The 21686-nt window shown below is 38.6% G+C and overlaps 1 protein-coding gene across 1 annotated transcript; it reads left to right on the top strand.

Annotated features, from left to right (window-relative positions):
• The first annotated feature begins 14510 nt into the window (after positions 1-14510).
• On the top strand, positions 14511-21104 carry DKK2 (dickkopf WNT signaling pathway inhibitor 2). The gene is made up of 4 exons (XM_032224362.1): positions 14511-14597; positions 14691-14841; positions 18694-18843; positions 20547-21104. Exons 1-4 carry the CDS (start codon positions 14511-14513, stop codon positions 20795-20797), a joined length of 639 nt encoding a protein of 212 aa, XP_032080253.1. The 3' UTR covers positions 20798-21104.
• Positions 21105-21686: the final 582 nt, after the last annotated feature.

Genomic DNA, 21686 nt, shown 5'->3' with positions numbered 1-21686 from the left:
TGGAAGAATGGAAGGCTGAGTCAACCTTGAGCCTGGTGAGATTTGAACTGCCAAACTGCTGGCAGCCAGTGATCAGCAGAAGTAGCCTGCAGTACTGCACTCTAACCACTGCACCACCGTGGTTCTTCCAAAATATTGTGGCCAATTTTTAGAAAGATTGCACGAAAGAATCTTGAAATGATAGTGATAATACTATTGCCGAAGAAGCCTAAATGTTGATGAAGAAGCCTAAATGAGGGACTGATGTGCCATAAAATCTAAGAGGAATAAAAGGAGTAGAAATATTGCTAGCTTTTGTTACTGGATTTCTCTACTTGTAAGAAGAGGCAAATATGTAGAAAAATGTAAGAGGGAAGGACATCAGACTGGAATATTGAGAGAGGAGAATGGAATGGTCACTTACAAACTCCAATCAAGAGAAAAAAGTATATGCTAGGGATAATTGCAAAATTAGAAAGGGTTAGTGCTAGTCGTAACTTATAAAGCCCTTCATGGTATTAGACCTGGGTACTTGAGAGACCGCCTGCTGCCAATTACCTCCCAAAGACCCGTTAGATCACACAGGGTCGGCCTCCTACGGGTTCCGTCCACCAGCCAATGCCACCTGGCTACCACCCGTGGGAGGGCCTTCTCTGTGGCAGCTCCGGCCCTTTGGAATGAATTCCCCGCGGAGATTCGGACCCTCACCTCTCTCCAGGCCTTCCGGAAAGCTGTCAAAACCTGGCTGTGCCGGCAGGCCTGGGGTTGATGAGTTCCCCTCCCCTCTCGACCTGTATGGCTGTATGATTCTTGTTTATTTTAACCATGTGTAGTGTGTTTTATGTTCCCTTTCCCCCTCCGAGTTGTTCGCCGCCCTGAGTCCCTCCCGGAGAAGGGCGGCATACAAATAAACTAAATCTAAATCTTTAGTGTAATTTCAATACAAAAGTAATACTTCAATATAGTGATGAAGCCTGTGGACTGGTACCTGTCTGTTAAACTTGTTGAAGAAAATAGTTATTTGTCAATATTTTCCCTTAGGTGTCTTTGCCTTGAAGTTGATTTGGATCGGACAATTCTTCAAATAAATAATATATTTAAATATAATGTAAACAGAAATGTTTAACCCTATACTGGAAAAGATCATAATGTAAAGAAGTTTGTTGCTGAGAGAGCAGGAAAACTAGGAGAGAGAAGGTTTGTTTGCTTGGATCATGCCCTAAATCCTTACTTGTAACTAGATTGGGAATCAATAATTTTTCAGATTCTGAATGTCATTTCTGAAGTTGCAGACACCAAAACCTTAAATGAAAAATGATTGAAACTTTACAAAATCATAGTCTCAAATGGGGAATGCGAAACTCTCACCTGATTTTACATGAGAACATTGAGCTAAGATCAAAGTGATTGGGAGGTGGATGACATAGATCAGGGAGTCAAACTGGTGGCTTGTGGGCCAGATGCCTTGCTGTGCAGCCCATGCCCATCTCAGCTCCATGGAGGGGGAAAAATGTCACAAGACATCATGTGATGGTAAAGTGACGCAGCACGTTTTACACCCATGACATAGTTTTAATCACAATCAACATCTTGTCCTTAATTTAAGATCAAACACTAGTTCTATTATAGTGTATATCATAGTTTTAGGGGATTCTCGGCAAAAAAATCCCCTTTCGTAATAGGCTGGTTCCTGTATTAGTTGGTCTCTGGCCATTGACTTGCCTGCAGCTGTAGTAGCGGATGAATTCAAGCTATCATCTTACCTTCCATTTCCCACAGAACTTTAGATGCTTTGCCAAAGGCTTTGGAGAAAGTTTTTTTAAAAAAAACAGTCAAATACTCAAATACCCGGCCACCCATTATGGCGATTCCACAGCACATATTCACATTACTAGTCTTGTGCATGAAATAGTATTTTTTTAAAAGCTGTCTTCTTCTCATGGGCAACAGAGCATGCTAAAGGAAAAGGTTCCCTTCACAAATATGTGCTAGTCATTCCTGACTCTAGGGCATGGTGCTCATATCCATTTCAAGGCCAAAGAGCCAACGCTGTGCGAAGATGTCTCCATGGTCATGTGGCCAGCATGACTAAACTCCAAAGGTGCACGGAAAGTTGTTACCTTCCCACCAAAGGTGGTCCCTATTTTTCTACCTGCATTTTTATGTGCTTTCAAACTGCTAGGTGGCAGAAGGTGGGACAAGTAACACTCATGCGGCACTAGGGATTTGAACCACTGAACTGCCGACCTTTCTGATCAGCAAGCTCAACGTCTTAGCCACTGAGCCACCATGTCCCCCTTTTTAATGCTAGATTGATTAATGATAATATTTGAACTTCCCTATCCCCAAACTCCTGTCCCAAAGTTCTTCTCTTGATAAATGTCAGATTCTACATCTCCCTGAATAGTTAAAAACTGGCAGAATTGGCAGGTTAGCATTCTGCAAAGTATCAGGCTTCTGTATTCAACTCATTATTTCACCTTCCAGGAATTAGGCCAAAAATAATGTTTCAAAAATCAATATTCCATCATTTGGAAGGTCGACCCAACGTCTACCTTAAATGCTGATTATCGGGTGTAAATGTCTTTTATTTTAAACACACTAATTTTCCTATTGGTAAAGAGGCAGTTTGGGGTCCCATCATTGTCCTTGTAATAATAATTTTGGGGATGGAGTTCTTAATCATTTTGTGAAAACAATCATGAAGCAAACTTGGAATTTCAAAGGTATTAACGTCTCTGGGAGAAGGTTAGGATTTGGAGAGATTTGATTTGTTTGCAATTTTTTACTATTTTTTTTTGAATCACATAGCTCAACTTTCTTAGAGGCCATCTATTTAATTCGCTTTCCTATAAGCAGTGGGGATTTTTCTGAGAATATGAAAGTTCAGCACTGGAAGAAGCTAAAATACATGTTTGAGTAATTCCACTCCAAGAGTAGCCTGATTCTTCTGCATACCTAAAGCCAAGTTAATTTGGGGTATAGAAGGAAGCCCTGACCTTTAACAGAATGGCTTTAAACTCCTTTTTACCAGTCAACTAGCTTTTTGCTCTTTCACCTGATTTTTTTATGAAGGGTTTTGTGTATGGAATGCGTTCTGGAACATACTTGGTCCTGAGCTCTTCTGACAGCTTTTAGAAATTGCTGGCAAGTCCCAAAAGATATGTAATTTTAGAAACAGCAGCCTGATGCTAAACATCTCCACCTGTTCTCCATTATCTCCCTTCAAACGAAAACAATGTTTGGCTAAAGTTACAAACTAATGGAACCCATTTTCACTAAATAGGTACATTTGGTCATATGTAATTTGGTAGCTCATAAAAGGCAATTTTTTTTTTCAGAAAATGGCTTCGAACAGAGAGAAGGAAATGAAGTGAATTCCCCCCACCCCACAGCTGTGATTCTCACCCCACTTATAAGCAAGAACAATACCCATTGAAGTCAATGGGAATCTCTTGCAAATACATATGTTTTGGATGATGATGAAATCAAGCCTAATCTCTATTTAATATAGAGAGAGCAAGAATGGAAAAAGGATTTATCCAGAGGTCATGTGGCTTTTAAAGCCGTAAATAATTGCATGTTCCCCAATTCTCTTTTACATGAACTCTTTCTAATGCAAGAACCACCATGACCTCTTCTTTGCTTGAAAACTTGAAAAAAGTATGCTGCAATGAAGAATGGAATGGATATTTCCTTGTTTCCTACGAACCTGTCCTAGGAAAGTTAAATCCTTATTGGATAACAAGACTACAGCCTAAGTGTTACAACCAAAATAAAAATAAATTAGCTATTGTAATGCTGCACTAAATATAACCACTAAATACTTATTTTGTAGCAGTTGAAACATTCAAGACCAGATGCTAAACTTTAGTGGCTCCATCCATCCATCCATCCATCCATCCATTTTTCAAATTTGATGCAATCCCACTTTAATTAAAAAAAATGGATAGCTAATATGTTAAGAAAAGAATAACATAAAATCAAGAAAACCACCAGGCCATGACATGATTTTACTCCATTTTGGAATGTGGAAAATTTGCTGTAAAAGGGCCAATTTACAGCTTGACTGGGGGCATTTTAACAATAAAATCAATTATTTAAAAAGATCTTTTTCTTGGATATGTACAAGCAGAGGCATCTGTGCTTTAAGGTAGATTCCTGTGTTCAGAATTTTGAGCTCACTGGTGCTTTCAAATCTACAGTATGATTCAAATTAAAAAGCAAATATATAGAAGAGATTAAAATCAGGAAGCTTCAAGGGTTTAAGTAAAGGTTGAATATGGGATGGGCTTTATTATTAGACAGAATGCCATTGTTTCAAGGTCTAGATGCTCAAAGGGGGCAGAAAAGTTTCATGGACCACTGTACTTGCCCTGCAGTCCTTGATCTAATTTACTGCTATACAGAATGCTGTCCCATTGCCAATGCAAAGAAAGAGTCATTTGCCAGCTGCTAGATAGCCCTTGTACACAAAAGAGGAAGTAATAGTATCTTATTTTAGCTTCAGATGGGTTGCACCGAGTATCAGAGATAACACGGATAGTATTTGCAGAATGGTCATAATAAAACAAGACTGCATTCTTTAACAAGTCAGGTAAGCAGCCAAATGGAGCCTCAAGTCTAATTACAAAGCTGTCTTGAATGAAAAGAGTTTAGTACTCTATCTTCTTCTAGTACCAAAGAAGAGAAGGAAAAGGATGATAATTAGAAAAAGAAAGAATAAGCAGCCAATTTTTGTTCTGCTGACCTCCCCAATGTTTGGTTTAGTTCTAGGCATCATTGATATATATATGTATATAGTATTGTGATGCTTTCCTGTGAGGATGTTGTCCTCAAAAATAAATAACAAAAGATTGCCTTTTCACCTCACTGTTTAAGGTCTTCTTCCATGTCTATCCTGTACCACAGGGCATCTGAAGTGGAAAACTGGCAATCTGCCCTCCAAGCGCTTTCTACTTCTGCCCTCCATATTTGCAATCCAGTAGGAACTTGCAGATTTCTTTTATACAAACAGGATACTCAGTGTCATGGACTCCTCAAGCAGAAAAAATGTTCATTGTTCCATAGGGACAATGTGTCCCTAGGGGTCCATTTCAAAGTGTGCTTTTTATTCTTGACCAGTAGCTCAGAAAACTCTGACATATAAAACAACTTAAAAATAGACGTATTGTAGTGTGACGAAAGCTTCAAAGAAGATGCCTAATGTTAGCACTGTTGATGGTATTGTCTGATATAGTTTGTATTCCATTAAAATTTCCTTGCAAGCCCCACATGTGAATGGAATTACAGCACAATGAACCCCTTTCCCCCCAAAGTTTTAAAGACAACAGCAAAGAAACGTGCTGCCAAATTCTGGAGGCATCTTTGAGGGTCGAACACACAATGAGCTGTATGGACAATAGGGCCACCCGCTTGACAAGAAGGAAAGGATGACCAGCGTGAAAAAAAAAAACTTTAAGGAATATTTATTCTTCAAAGAAGCAGCTTTTAGTCTGATGTTATGCCAAACCCAGAGGATTTAGTGTTTTAAAACAAAAGGAACAAAAAAGGGAAAATTTAACTATTGACTATTATTTTAAGACATCCAAGTAGAAAGATGGGGTTCCTAAATGATTTTTTTTTAAATCAAGAAAGTCAGGCTATTGAATAAGATCAAGGGACTATTTTAAATAAGACAAGGCAGATGCTAAAGTGTATTGAAAAGGCCATTGCAGTGGAGGTCATAATATCTCATCTATTATGAGCAAGCATTTTTTGCTTCTAATTTTATTGAATGGATTTGAACTGTCTACCCTAAAACATCTTAAGAAGTAGCAATAAAAACCCTAAAACAATAGCATAATAAAATCTGCTTATTTGAATGAAATTCTTTACTGTAATAATTTCATAATAATTATGCCTTCTTTTAATTAATGCAATTATATTTCATAATGGTAAGAAAGCTCATGATATCCCTGAGGCAACCATTTATGGAAAGCTATGGAAGATTGTACTTTAATTCCAAACATCTTTACCCTGTTTCCCCAAAAATAAGACCTCCCCTGAAAATAAGCCCTTCCCGAAAATATTGCAACACAGCAGCAGCCATGAGATGACCACACTCGTTGCCTCCCGCACCTCAGAAATAACAAGAGCTCCCCCAAAATAAGACCGAGTGCTTATTTTTGGGGGGGGGGTCAAAAGAAAATAAGACCCTGTCTTATTTTCTGGGAAACACGGTAGATGTTTGGACAGTAGAAGGCTACTGCTTGTAACTCTGGGGCACAATTAAATGGAACAAGAAATTGACATTATAAACAAGAAATTGTTAAGCCTAAAGCCCAGGAGTCTGAACTTAGATCTGGTTTGCAATATTCAGTCATTAGGGTCAGTTAAATGCCATCAAATTTGGTTTTATTTCTGATAAATATATGAATATAGGGTACTGTAACTTGTAGATCTTCTGGGGATTTTTAAATAGCCTTTTGATCCCCTCTATTCATCTTATCCACTCCCTTTCCCTTCAATTTGCACTGGGCTATTGTTTTTTCTCATATGCTATCATCATAGGTCCAAAGTATGTGATTTTTTTTCTTTCTAGGAATCAGTCAATCTGTTTGGTCCAGGTTGATCAAAAGATAGATGGATCTAAATGTTCATATATTGATTATAGTTATATTTGAGTAATGGAACAAAATTTTCCACATTGTACGTAACTCCTGAGAAAGTAGATGAATTTATGTACCTTGGTGTGATAAAAAATTAGAAAGAATGTTGTACAAATGCTAGGTAGAAACAGTGTATGTAGAATATAGTCTGCTACAAAGAAAATTGCTGTGTGCAAGTTTGTGCTTCTACGCACTATTATATAGAAAAGAGGTTGGTATGTTCAGAGCATTGTTTCTTGATCTTGGGAACTTTAAGATATGTGGATTTCAACATGCTGGCTGAGGAATTCTTGGTCCATGTATCTTAAAGTTGTCAAGATTGACAAACACTGCTCTGTAGAAACATAGAATTAGAACTGAATACAGTGGAAATGGAATATCTAAGAATTGGTAAACCAAGAAAAGAAAAAAAAAAGGTTAAGTAAATGTAGAATGAATATAAACATGATTTTCCCCCTTTTAATGACCCTGCAATCCTTTTTATCAAGGTAGTATTGGGGCAACTGAATGAGCTGAGCATTTACCGGCTGGATGCCCTTCCTAATGCCTTTGTTGAGTTCACAGCATATATTTTCTCTTTGTATTCTGGTAGAGAAACATTTGTCATTGCCTAAGATCTCAACCTTCTGATTGGGAAGTGAGCATCTTTACTTCTAGGCCACTGCACCATTAGAATGCAAACATAAATGACCAGTACAAAAAGAATTATGTTGCAGTGAATTGGTTATACAGAATGACTGAATGCAGAGTAAACTGCAAGAATGAGTGATTGAATGGTCAAGGATAGTGGGAAGACTGAGAAAGTGATGCTTGAATAAAGGTCCTTCTTGGGATAAACCAAAGCTAGGTAGGAAAGAACATGGATTGCAACTAAGCTTTTAATGTAATGAAGGAGAGAAAGTCGTTACAATAAAATGATAGGCTCGGAGTGAGTAAGAAAGATGGTGTCAAATTTGTATTCAATTTATTTTTACATCACTGGGACTTTTTCTGCATGCCTTTTTCTCTGTACAGATAGATTGGGCTTCCTGTTTGCATGTTCACTCAACCCATTCACAGAAGTCAGTTGCATATTTACATTTTCTGCATCTCAGCAGTAATTTTATGCTGTAGTTGGAACTCCGACAGTATAGCGAGTAATATTGATGTAAACTGCATATACAGTAGTTGGGCTTTCTTTTCTTTTATCTTTCTCTTGCCTCTAATTTTTGGCTTATTACTTCTTATCTTTTTTTCTATATAAAAATGTGTTTAAGTGTTTGAAAATGCACACAGTTATTTTTTTTCCTGCACAGGGAATAAGTACAAACATTGTGCAATCTTCCAAGTCAGATAAGATCAGTAACTTATGAGCAGGTGCAAAAATTCAGAGTGATAGTCTTAATTACATAGAGATAATGCAATTCTTTCCCCAATAGGGAAGTAGGGATATTCTTTCCACTAAGAAATAATAGGAAGCCATTAGATGGATACCAAATGTTCTGGAGTGGGAAGAGATTTTGTGAGCAAAGAAAAATACATGCTTGCATTAAGAAGGCACCAGTAAAGTGCAACGGAGTGCTTTGGATAGTGAGCATGAGACACTATCAGTGCCTCCTTCAAAGGGGATTTTTCTGGAATCCTGCAGGGGAAAGGCAGCTTCTTAAGGAGGTAGAGTGCAAGCTATATCCATTCTGAATAACGTTTTCAGTTTCTAAAATGCTATTACCATATAAAGAAAACACCATTGTTTTCTTCCACCAGACCTTATACTATGAAGCTACACATTTTCTGCACAAGCCCCTGATTGAAAATAACTTGTGCCCACAAGAAGTTGATTGTTCCCATTTAATTGTGACTCATTCCCAGAATTAACCATAGATGGTCTGTGACTTCTATATGAAAAGAAACAAAGAAGTATTGGTTGACCCTTTGACCAATTAAGTTTTTTTTGAGTGGGGGAGGGCTAGAAGCTCATTTAAGAAAAAAGGACTTCATAGCCTTTCAATATGATCTTTCCTTACTGCTGAGTTAAAATGCTCTCCATTTGAATCATCAGAAATCTATATCAACATAAAGTTTGCTGCCCCCATGACTAACCCTGTTCTGCTCTGTTTCAAGTCAGTGACTTCCTTTAAGATTTTCTATACTTTGTAACTATCACTCCAGACCTAAGCACTGAGCAATGGGATGAACTCCTGTTACTTGCTACAGCTCCTGCCCACCTAGCAGTTTGAAAGCATGCAAATGTGAGTAGATAAATACGCAACACTTCAGTGAAAAGGTATCAGAACTCTGTGTGCTATGGCACATAATCATGCTGGCTTAGAACCATGGAAAGATCTTTGGATGATCCTGTTTCCCTCAGCTAAGAAATGGAGATGAGCAACCACCCCCCCCAAGAATCAGATGTAACTCTTTAACACCCCTATGGTTGTGGGGGTGGGCTTTACTCACTGTCTGTAGATATCTGTATACTGAAGGCAATATAATGAAGATATTTGAGAGAATAGTAATTCTCAAAAACATTGGCCAAGTGAAAAGATCTAGTTAAATCTGGTTGCATTGAGCAATGATCAGGACCTTGGATAGATCCCAATGGGTTGTGCTAGCTTAAACAATACAAAGTTGTCTCATTGAAGAACTAAAATCCTCTTAAGGGTTGAAAAAGGCCAACAGGGATTGACTTGCCACTGGCTCCACCCCTGTCTTAAAAACTATCTATGGCAAATTTATATTTTAGAAGAAAAGATGCTACAGGAAATACTACTAATCTTAAGACAGCCATGCCTTCAGTCTATAAAAAGAGGTGCAATAGATTTTGACAATCTGTAAATTATCTGAAGCTACAAGAGCTGGACAGGAGCTGAATACAAAGAATATGAGTTTTAGTTTGCTAATTTTTGATATCCTGTTGAATATAGTAATCTCTCATTTGCTTTTTCTCTTGTTTTTGTTTTGTTTGTCCTTTGGAATTACATTTTGAAAACACATAAGGGCAAAATAATTTTCACATACTGCTAACAGAGTTAAGTGAACCATAATAGTTTCCATTCAGTACTGTTTCACAAAAAAAATGTTATTTCCATATAATAAAAGCAGGAAATAACTGCAGATCATCAGGAGGAGCAATGAAATCTTATGACTGGAATAGATATCCACTAGGGGCAAAACTGAGATCATCAGGATCATTTTCAATGAATTAATATATTAACTTATGTCCCTAGCGGCCTTCACATTTTACAATGTACTAGTTCTTTGTGATTATTTCCTATCTTATAAAATGAATTAACTGTTCACTTGTATATAACACAATAGTGTAAAGATTTGAATAAAGATATGCAGAAGGACTACTTTGAACTGGGCTGAAGTATTATCTACTGAAGATAAATAGCAGAACCTCCCAAAGCTCTTTCTCATGGATTATAATAAAGATTAAAATATTTCTATGAGGCTTTAAAGCAGAATTTAGCAATTTGGAATCAATTACACCAACTGAACTAACATACATATTTGTTTACTCTTATGTCATTTTGCTTTCATTCATTGTGGAGAAGAATTAAGTACCATGAAAACCAGTCTTCTATGAACTACAAATTCCTTCTACATATAATAGAGATACTTAAAAGCATCCTAATAGTATACTATCATTTTCACAATGCCATTATATGTTGCATTTTAATACTTGCCATTTAAATGGGGAAAGTAACAGTGTCCCTGTTTGCATTCTTACATTCTCTGCATAGATATTTTACAAATATTTATCTAATTTAGTAGCACCTCAAAATAGCCTTATTTTCTACATATTATAATTGTAAGTAATAATGCATATTTTTATTACCATATTATTTATTTAATACATATTTATTAACATTCCTTTTTGGTTGTGAAATATATGTTATATACAAATATGTTGTAGGTTGCAACTTATGGACCCAATAAGTTGCAAACATTATGCCAATTATGTGAAGAGGGTCTGAAGATAGTATTTTAAAAAGCCACAAATTTAATTAATAGCAGCATTCTTAGCGAGGATAACTGGTAAATTAATCAGAATAATATAATAATGAGTGTAGTACATTAATGCTGGAACTGGTACCGGTACCATTTTAAGGCTTAACATCAAATATGGATTCACATACCTACTTTACTTTCTTCAGTATAACTTTTAAATCCTGTTCATGGTTTTAAAATTTTAAGCTCAGAGGAGGCACAGAAATACACACATCACTTTTATACCTCCATGATTATTTTTTCTGGGAGATATGGGAGTAAGGTCCAAGTGTCTCTACAAGCTATTTCATTTCCTGAGAGTCCCGGTGGAAATGTATATACATGTATTCTCACTTCATACTTAAGTGGTCAGTAGAGGAGGCATGCGTAAGTGCACTAACGTGCCTATCATCCCTGTCATTGTATTTTTATTCTCTTATTCTTGTTCTCCTTTTTGTTTGACAAATTCCAATAAATAAATAAATGTACAAACATGCTGAGAAAGTGCCAGGACAGTCATATGAAGCTAACAAAAGAGCATGGCTGCTTTCATGTTTGAAAAAAAACAGTTGCTTCATTTCTACTTATTGGTAAAGCATCTCTTTTGAATGTTTTGCACAGCTCTGTTAGAAGTTTATGTTTCTGTCTTTTTACCTTGCAGTAGTAGAGGAGGTATTAGTATGAGTTCACTGTTTAATAAATGTGACAGAGTTGAACGAAAGAAACAGAAATCTGGGATGCAAACAACAGCTTGTTTAGTTTAGTTTATCACTTTGAAATGCTAGTAATAACAAAATGTACTTCATTGAAAAAGAGTTTTCTGGGGCTCAAAAGCTTATGTGTTCCCACCAAGAGAACATGTTAAAGAATTGGCTCACGAGCCCTCCTTGTATAGAAAAATATTTTTACCATTAGAACTCTGTCTTTCTATAATTATTTTCAAAATTGTACTGTCAAATAGAAGGTGGCGGGGGGCGGGAGAAAAATCTAACAAGCATGCTTCCTGTTTGATTATATAATACTGTTGCCAAGTCAACCTACTTTTAACTTCCATATATTAAGCATTTTTTTTTTTTTAGAATTATGGAATCACGTAATATATATGCATGGTAAATTTCCTGCCAAAAAGTATATCAATAATAATAAAATCACCATTGGTCAATTGCAAAAGGCAGCTTTTGCAACTTATAATAGCTTATATATTGTGATGATATCTTTAGCACTATCAAATAACAATATGAACCTGCCTATAACAGGTCTTTGGGAACGACTCAATAGGTGGATAAAAATACCAAATCTAGTCTAAACATCTGGCTGACTATGTGATCAACCATAATATATGACAATTGCCCACTCCAGAAGATTCTAATAATATAATAGATTCTGTATTCTTAGACTTAATAGGTTTCTTTGATGTAACATGTCCAACAGTGATGTGCTTGAAAATTGCAATGTTGATTTTAATATGTCAAAGATACACAGGCGAGGGAGAAGAAAACATCAGTCGGGCAGATATGAAATGGAAAAAAAACCTTTACTAATACTGTCAATTTCAAAGCTAGTTTGACCTGAGAAATGGAATTGCTTTAAATGAAGTTATCCTTGTTCAATATTTTTTCAATTGTTTAATTCAACATATAGAATAGAATAGAATAGAATAGAATAGAATAGAATAGAATAGAATAGAATAGAATAGAATAGAATAAGAGAGTTGGAAGGGACCTTTGAGATCTTCTAGTCCAACCCCCTGCTCAGGCAGGAAACCTTATACCATATAAGACAAATTGTTATCCAGTCTTTTCTTAAAAATATCCAGTGTTGGATCATTCACAACTTCTGGGGCAAGTTGTTCCATTGGTTAATTATTCTAGCTGTTGAGAAATTTCTTCTTAGTTCTGGGTTGCTTTTCTCCTTGATTAGTTTCCATCCATTGCTTCTTGTCCTACCCTCAGTTGGTTTGGAGAATAGGTTGATTCCCTCTTCTTTGTGGCAGCCCCTTAGATATTGGAAGACTGCTATTATGTCTCCCCTAGTCCTTCTTTTCATTAAACTAGACATACCCAATTCCAGCAACTATTCTTTATATGTTTTAGCCTCCAGTCCCCATATCACATATTTAGGATAGGTTCATTCATGGAGTTATGAATTATGAGACTTTACTAGCTCTTAGGTTTGTATAAACACAATTCTTGAATCTTAAAATGCTTTTGTGAAAATATTATTCACAGAAGGCAAAATTATCACATTTCTCTATTCACCTTCCATGGCAGACTTTCTTGGGTCCAATCCTACGTCACTCCAGAAAGGCCCTTCAAGCCCAAGAGTATCTTATAAAAGAATCAAGTTAAAATGTCCAGGATTTTGTTTTTTACAAACTAGATTTCTTTCTTTGTTTTTTGACATCGACCCTGGTTGATCAATGGGCTCTTGGCATTTTAAAATGTAGTTTGCACTTCCCCATAGTGAAAAGGAGTCCCCACTGTTCCCATAGAACAGAATAGAACAGAACAGAACAGAATAGAATAGAATAGAATGATACAGTTGGAAGGTATCTTGGAGGTCTTCTAGTCCAACCCCCGGTTAGGCAGAAAACTGTATGCCACATCATCCATTGCTTCTTGTCCTACCCTCAGGTGCTTTCAGTTCACTGTAAAGGATTTAGAGAGTTAACATGATACTTTTGGGTGATTTGACATTTCATGAAAATGCAGTGGATTTACCATGAGAGTGGCACCATACTGAGAAAATGAAGTATAACAGAAAATATAACTCTTGACGCCATTAGGGCATCCTCTCAACAATTTTCCTAAGAAAGGGGACATTGGAGAGAGGTGCTTCCTTATCAAATAATTTATGGTCTGCACTTAAAGATACAAAAAAGGTCTCAGAAATTAATTTATTCAAAGAAGTTTAAAACAGCCCCAAATAACAGTTGATTCAATTAAATTCAGCATCAATGAACAGATTTTTGGAACACAGACAAAATCCACCCCGTCTAAGATAAGGCACATAAATTTTTTAGAGTTAAAAGATGCTTTATTTTTGTCTCATAACAGATTTTCTAAAAAATAAACTAATCTACAGACAAATATGCCTATTTATCTGCAATATTTCTATCTTTTACACTCCCTAGTAATTTTTCTGTTGTCTTACATTAAGAAGGGCCCTAGTGGGATTCTGAAAGTACAATGGCTCTTGTGCCAAATTTTGATCAAAGATCAAAGGAAGTGCAATAATTTTCCTTTTAACTGTAGAGATTTTTTTTGCCAAATTATGCCTTCTTAGAAAAGGAAAAGTTTATGGAGGAGTATTGATATGCATTTTTCTCTTCAGATACCAAAGAAGATAAATCCTTTAGTTTAATTGATTATGAATATACAGATTCACTTTTAACCAAAGGAACCTCTCGTGCAGTGGTGAAATTCAATATTTTTTTTTACTATCGGTTCTGTGAGCATGGCTTGGTGGGCATGGCAGGGGAAAGATATTGCAAAATCTCAATTTCCACCCCACTCTGGTGCCAGCCAGAGGTGGTATTTGCCAGTTCTCCGAACTACTCAAAATTTCCCCTACCAGTTCTCCAGAACCTGTCAGAACCTGCTGAATTTCACCACTGTGCACATGAATATAGTATCATGTCAATTTCTACTATTTTGCTATGGGAAAAAAATGACTTTTGATTTATTTGTTTGATTGATAGTTTCAGTTGCAGAAACTATTACCAATATCTCAATATTATTCCTGTAAATTTCAATAATCTGCTTATCTAAATCTTAAAAGGAAATTTTCACATGATGCCTATTATTAGCCTCATATAGAAAATGATCTATCCATCTAAACTTATTTCTTGATTTTACCTGTGTGGTAGTCCTTAATACACAAGACAATCTAATTTATGTGCTATCAGTTATGGCAAATAATGTTTGGAAAACCATAATTTTGGGTGTTTTAGTATCACTGAATAATGAAAGTATGAAAAACATTTATGATAAATTGGTATCTGAAAAATATGTTTCCATTATGACTTGTTTTGACTTTTACAGTGTTGTTGACTCATTATGACTTTTTAAAATTTATACCTACCCACAGGCATATCCTTGCACTAATGATAAAGAATGTGAAGTTGGGAAGTACTGCCATAGTCCCCATCAAACTACATCTGCCTGCATGGTTTGTAGAAGGAAGAAGAAACGTTGCCACAGAGATGGCATGTGCTGTCCTGGAAACCGCTGTAACAATGGTATTTGCATAACTCTTTTTTTTAAAAAAAAAAACATGAATAAAGTATTTTAGTGCTTGATTCTCATATTTATTCTTCAAGATTTGCCTAAAATGTTATCATTATCACTAACATTCAGTAATTTAAAAGTGGCATGAGAATTCCACATTTGCAAATTTTGAGAGGAGATGCCTTAGGTGTTCTGACCCCCCACTCCATACGCCAACACAAGATTACTGCTACACAATTTATTCACAGTAAATTAACATACCAATAAGACTTTGGCAGCAACCCAGACTTCCAAAATAAGAAGTACACACAAGAGCTTCTCCAGTGTTAGTATATTAGTTGAATCCTGCAAACAGCCTCCTCCCAAAGTGTCTCCTTATATACTCTCTTGGGAGGGGCCTAATCACAACCACTTGGATCCAATTATCTCCTTTGTCTCCTTAATTGCTGCCAGCATTTATCCACCCATCTCTGCCGGGTGTCTGGGACCAATTCCCTCTGAACCTCATCACTGCTCAAAGGCCTGACATCTTCACCACTGCTCCAGGGCCTGATGTCATGGGCACACTCCCTTTGGCTTTCACCTCTGCTCCATGCCTCAGGCACCTCCTGATGGCCAACCAGCCACTCTGGTCCCTGCTCAGAGTGTGAACCCTGTCCAGGGTCCTCCACATCTTCCAGAGCTGACTCATAGGCCCCTCGCTGTTGGAGTCTGTTTGCAGCTCTATCTAGAAAGAGAAAGGAGAAAGGGACGGGATCCAATTTGTAATAGCATATTACCTTCTCAAACATATTTGTGAATTGGGCTTCATAGTTTGAAACATCTTGATATTAGCATATACACAGTATGTACAGTATACATATACATACTATGTATATGTACACATATGCATACATACATACATATACACACACATACATGCATACATATAAAATCAGATGAGAAGAATAGCAAAGTATATATAGTTAATATATTAACTATTGTCAGTATTCATATTTAGCAATATTTAATTTGCTATGGAATGGTTTCTACTGAAATTTGGATTTAATGTAATTACATATATTGTGATAAGCCAGAATTGCTTTTAAAAGTACTACTGGCAGGTCTTAAACTGGTGTCTTGAGATATGGGGTGACTTATGGAGCCGTTAAGGTTCCAGACGGAGCTTGGGGTCATTCCTGATACTTTCGCCCACAGTCCGGTAGAGACTCTGGTTGCTGCTTGGCACTCGGCAGCATCGGAGACCCTCGACCGGATTGCGCCACTACGGCCCCTCCGAGGTGGCGGATCCCAGAGACCTCCTTGGTTTACCGAGGAACTCCGGGAGATGAAGCGCCGGAGGAGACGCCTAGAGCACCTATGGAGGTCCGATAAGTCCGAATCGAACCGAGCAATGGTAACCACCTGCACCAAGGAATACACCAGGGCTCTTAGGGCAGCGAAAAGATCTTATATAGCCACCTTGGTTGCGTCTGCTGAGTCCCGCCCAGCCGCCCTGTTTAGGATAACCCGCTCCCTACTGAATAGGAGGGAAACGGGGGAACCCCTGCAGGGCAGAGCTGAGGATTATGCCCAATTTTTAGCGGACAAAATTGCTCGGTTTCGGTCGGACTTGGACTCCATCTCTGCAGTTCCAGCCGAGGCACAAGAGGATGAAGTAGACCACCTCTGGGTTGAGTTTCAGGATGTTGCCCCTGGGGATGTGGACAAGGCCATGAGGGCTGTAAGTGCCTCCACCTGTGTACTGGACCCGTGTCCCTCATGGCTGGTTACTAACAGCAGTGAGGTGACACGAGGCTGGATCCAGGCGGTTGTTACCGCCTCTCTTCGGGAGGGGAACTTCCCCGCCGCGCTAAAAGCGGCGGTGGTGAGACCCCTCCTGAAGAAGCCATCCTTGGATCCAGCTATTCTTAATAACTATCGTCCAGTCTCCAACCTTCCCTTTCTTGGGAAGGTTGTTGAGAAGGTGGTGGCCTTCCAGCTCCAGCGGTCCTTGGAGGAAGCAAACTATCTCGACCCCTTCCAGTCAGGCTTCAGACCCGGTTACAGCACAGAAACCGCTTTGGTCGCATTGACCGATGATCTTTGGAGAACCAGAGATGGAGGACATTCCTCCATCCTGGTTCTCCTTGACCTCTCAGCGGCTTTCGATACCATCGACCATGGTATCCTTCTGCGACGACTGCGGGAGGTGGGAGTGGGAGGCACCGTGCTGCGGTGGTTCTCCTCCTACCTCTCGGACAGGTCGCAGTCGGTGTTAGTGGGGGGGCAGAGATCGACCCCTAGGCCCCTAACATATGGGGTGCCTCAGGGTTCGGTCTTATCCCCCCTACTATTCAACATCTACATGAAACCGCTGGGAGAGATCATTCGCAGGCACGGGATAAGATACCATCAATATGCGGACGATACCCAGTTGTATCTGTCCGCCCCGTGCCAACTCAATGAAGCGGCGGACGTGATGAACCGAGGCCTTGAAGCCGTTATGGACTGGATGAGGGCTAACAAGCTTGTACTCAACCCGGAAAAGACCGAGTGGCTGTTGTGCTTCCCTCCCAACAATTCGACCAGTATTCCATCACTCAGGCTGGGGGGTCAAATTCTACACCCCTCAGAGAGGGTTCGCAACTTGGGAGTCCTCCTGGACCCACAGCTATCCTTTGATCACCACCTGACGGCTGTGACCAGGGGGACATTTGCCCAGGTTCGCCTGGTGCGCCAGTTGCGACCCTACCTGAATCGGGAGGCTCTCACAACAGTCACTCGGGCCCTTGTGACCTCTAGGCTGGAATACTGCAATGTGCTCTACATGGGGCTGCCCTTGAAGAGCATCCGGCGACTTCAGCTAGTCCAGAACGCGGCCGCGCAAGTGATCGTGGGTGCACCTCGGTTCACCCACATAACACCTATCCTCCGCGAGCTGCGCTGGCTACCTGTCAATCTCTGGGTGCGCTTCAAGGTGCTACTAGTCACCCATAAAGCCCTTCATGGTAGTGGATCTGCGTACTTGAGAGACCGCCTTCTGCCAATTACCTCCCTGCGACCAATTAGATCTCACAGATTGGGCCTCCTCCGAATTCCATCTGCCAGCCAGTGCCGGCTGGCAACTACAAGGAGGAGAGCCTTTTCTGTAGTAGCTCCGACCCTTTGGAACGAGCTCCCCGTGGAGATTCGTACTCTCACCACCATCCAGGCCTTCCGCATAGCCCTTAAGACCTGGCTAGCCCGTCAGGCCTGGGGACAAAGATAATCGCCCCTCCCGAATGATGAATGAATGTTGCTCATTATTTTACTCTATGTTTGTCTACGTCACTGTTTGTATTTCCCTCCCCTGATCCTATGTAAGCCGCCCTGAGTCCCCTCAGGGAAAAGGGCGGCCTATAAATGTTAATAAACCTTAAACCTTAAACCTTATGGGTAGGACTTTCATTTTGTCCTTTTGCGTTCCAAACCAAAAATGGGCTCAACGTTGCAATTATACCAGTTGCATGAGTGCTCTGGGGATCTCAGAATGAGACTGGATGCATACATGAGCTCCACTGCCTGCAGGTTGTCAGATCTTACTTTCAAATTGTACTTTCTCAACTTAATGACTGATGGACGTATTAAATCCAGACACTACATTGTTTGGGAAGTGAAGTCCTGCTAAAGACCAGCCTCTCAGCCTCAGTACCCCAACTGTAGTTTGCTGATAATAAAATTAACCAATGTTGTATGAGGCAGCTATGGAAGACATCCAACATGCATAAATTTGAGTATTCACTTTCTATATGAACATAGTTTCTTTGTTTGTGGCATTCCAGTTATGTTATCAACTGTGGTGTTACATTACCAGTTCTGACTTGTTTTATTCCTTGATTTAGGTATTTGTATACCAGTGACTGAGAGCATTCTCACACCCCATATTCCAGCTCTAGAAGTGCCTCGCAATAAAAAAAATAATCACTATCCCACCAAGGATTTGGGCTGGCAAAATCTTGGGAAAGGACAGTCTAAGCTGACACATGCCAAAGGTAGGATGGCTTGATTTATAAATGGTCTGTAATGGTTTCCTGAGAAGGGAAGAACTCCTTAACACCAATTTATGGGGAGTGCATTCTACCAAGGTACATAAATTGATTTAGAGCTGAGGTGGTGTAGTGGTTAGAGTGCAGTACTGCAGGCTACTTCAGCTGATTGCTAGCTGCAGTTCAGCAGTTCAAATCTCAGCAGGCTCAAGGTTGACTCAGCTTTCCATCCTTCTGAGGTGGATAAAATGAGGACCCAGATGGTTGGGGCCAATATGCTGACTCTGTAAACCACTTAGAGAGGGCTGTAAAAAACACTATGAAGTGGTTATATAAGTCTAAATGCTTTCACTATTGCTATTTTTGAAAAAGCAGTAAATTCATGTATTAACATTTTGATTCTTTTCAATGGCAGGCTTCTTTGGGGGTGAGGAGCAGGAGACCCTTAGAAAAATGGCATCTCTTTGAATGCTGATGATGCCTATTTCTATATCTAAGGTGATCCTGTGCCCCAATATATATAAGATCATCTTTGAAGGCATCCTTCCATCTTTAATATCTTTAAATATTGAGGAACTTAAGTACCATATTCCTCAGGAATAATTAATTTGAGCTTTGTGTGATAAAAGTTCTATACTGATGATTATTTCAGATTGGAGCTTCATAGTCTTAAACACACTTATTTAATAGTTCTTATATACATGTTTATAATTGAGTTACATATGGAATAAATTCTTTGCTGGTTCATTTATTTGATAGTTTTTACTCACCATAATGTAGATTTGTGGGCTATACAAGAGATTTCACATTTCTTCCTGTTACAGAATATACAGGAGTTCATTATATATAGGATAAACTAATTCCTGCTTATAAAAATGTGTTCTGGAAGTTCCAAGGCCCTGAAACAGATCTGAGGGGGTATACAAAGTATGAGAGATGTATTAAGAATGGCATCATTGGATACTTCTCTTAATATGTAACTAGGGGCTAATAGTTACATCAATGAGTCCAAAGAAGTTAGTCAACATTGTCTTACTATTTCCCATCTAATAGCTGACTTGGATAAAACCCAAAAATGAAAAAAAAAGAAAGACTTTTCTACATGTTTAGTAGATTTTAGGTCTAGGTGGCAGTGAAATCTGTGATGACCTTCCTGCATAATTCATAGAGATAGTTTGTAAAAGCTGGAATCTTGTGTAGTAATAGATCTCATTAACAGGAAATCTTTCCCATCAGCCACTCTGGTTTGGGCTGCTGAGTTTAGCAACATCTGGAAGGTCATGTGTCCTCTGCTCTTACTTTACAGATTATTGTATGTTGGAAAAGGACATGATTAGTTTATAAAATCTTATATGGGAATAGAATATATTCTGTTAAAGGAAAAGGATTGTTGCCATTCAATCCAACTTCTCGAACCATGAATAAAATGTTCCCCTTAAATCAGTGGTGGGATTCAGCCAGTTCGCACCACTTCGGGAGAACCGGTTGTTAACTTTCTGAGCAGTTTAGCCAACTGGTTGTTGAAAGAAATCATTAGGGCAGAGAAACAGTTGTTAAATTATTTGAATCCCACCACTATCTTAAATGGTTTGAAAGATCATGCAGATACATTTAAATAAATGTATGTTTATCAGAATATATTTGGAAAATAGCCCAATTGCTTTAGTTGCCCATCCTTGGATTACTAACCAATGAAGTTTCTTTTTTAGGTCATGAAGGAGACCCTTGCTTAAGGTCCTCTGATTGCACAGAAGGGTTTTGTTGTGCTCGTCATTTTTGGACCAAAATTTGCAAGCCTGTGCTACACCAAGGAGAGGTATGCACCAAACAGCGGAAGAAAGGTTCCCATGGCTTGGAGATTTTCCAGCGATGTGACTGTGCCAAAGGCTTATCATGTAAAATCTGGAAAGATGCTACTTATTCTTCAAAAGCAAGACTTCATATGTGCCAGAAGATCTGATGCGGGATTTGAAAAATTGTCACCAGCAGGCCTTGACAAGTGTCTACTGCATAGACTATGGTGGAAAAAAATTAATTGTAAATAAGAAATGACTGGCCCAAGTATCCTTTGGGGCAAGGAAAAGCATCATCTCCACATGTGTTATAATTCTGCTTGGAAGTACAGTTGACAGCAGATGGATGTTCTTTTTAAGTGTGATACCATACTACAGTGGAGCCAAAGATTTGCATCAAAGCTCTACTGATAGCCTTGTGACTTCTCCATATTAGTTGTAGGTAGTTTATCCCACTCTGGTGATAAAATAGGATATATTTACAATACAGAGCAGGACTTTGCCAAAATATATTTCTATCAACACATACTTATGTACTGAATCATGACTACAAAAATTTCCCAGCAAACTAAAAGTGTTAGAAATAAAGGAGGAAGTTACTGCATATGTAATTATGGATTTTATTGTGTTGCAATCCAAGGCCCTCACTTGCATAGGGATTTGTAATCTCTGTCAAGATATATGAATAGAGGCAGTTACGCTAGGGTAACAATCTAGATTCATATTTCTTAAGCTTAGCAATTTAGCAATACTGGCTGGGGAATTCTGGGTTTTGAAGTCCAGATATCTTAAATTGCCAACAGTAAAAAACACTGATCTAGCTTCAAATGAATGACATAAACAGTTAGACTTCATAACTCAAACTGATACGTCTTCATTTATTGTAGCTAATGACTCCCATTAACTTGGCTTACTGGTTTATTGATAGCCACCTGACTTACATTGAAAACAGACTATTCATTACTACGTCCAAAATGCAATGATACACTAAGATGCTGGTTGTAAATACTAGGGAATGGAGGTTTGCATTATGAATTATTCTTCATTTTTGCCCTT

This window comes from Thamnophis elegans, chromosome 9, assembly GCF_009769535.1.
Source record: "Thamnophis elegans isolate rThaEle1 chromosome 9, rThaEle1.pri, whole genome shotgun sequence".
NCBI classification, from domain to species: domain Eukaryota; kingdom Metazoa; phylum Chordata; class Lepidosauria; order Squamata; family Colubridae; genus Thamnophis; species Thamnophis elegans.
Note: the sequence above shows the minus strand (reverse complement) of the source record. Positions and strands in the feature narration are given on the sequence as shown.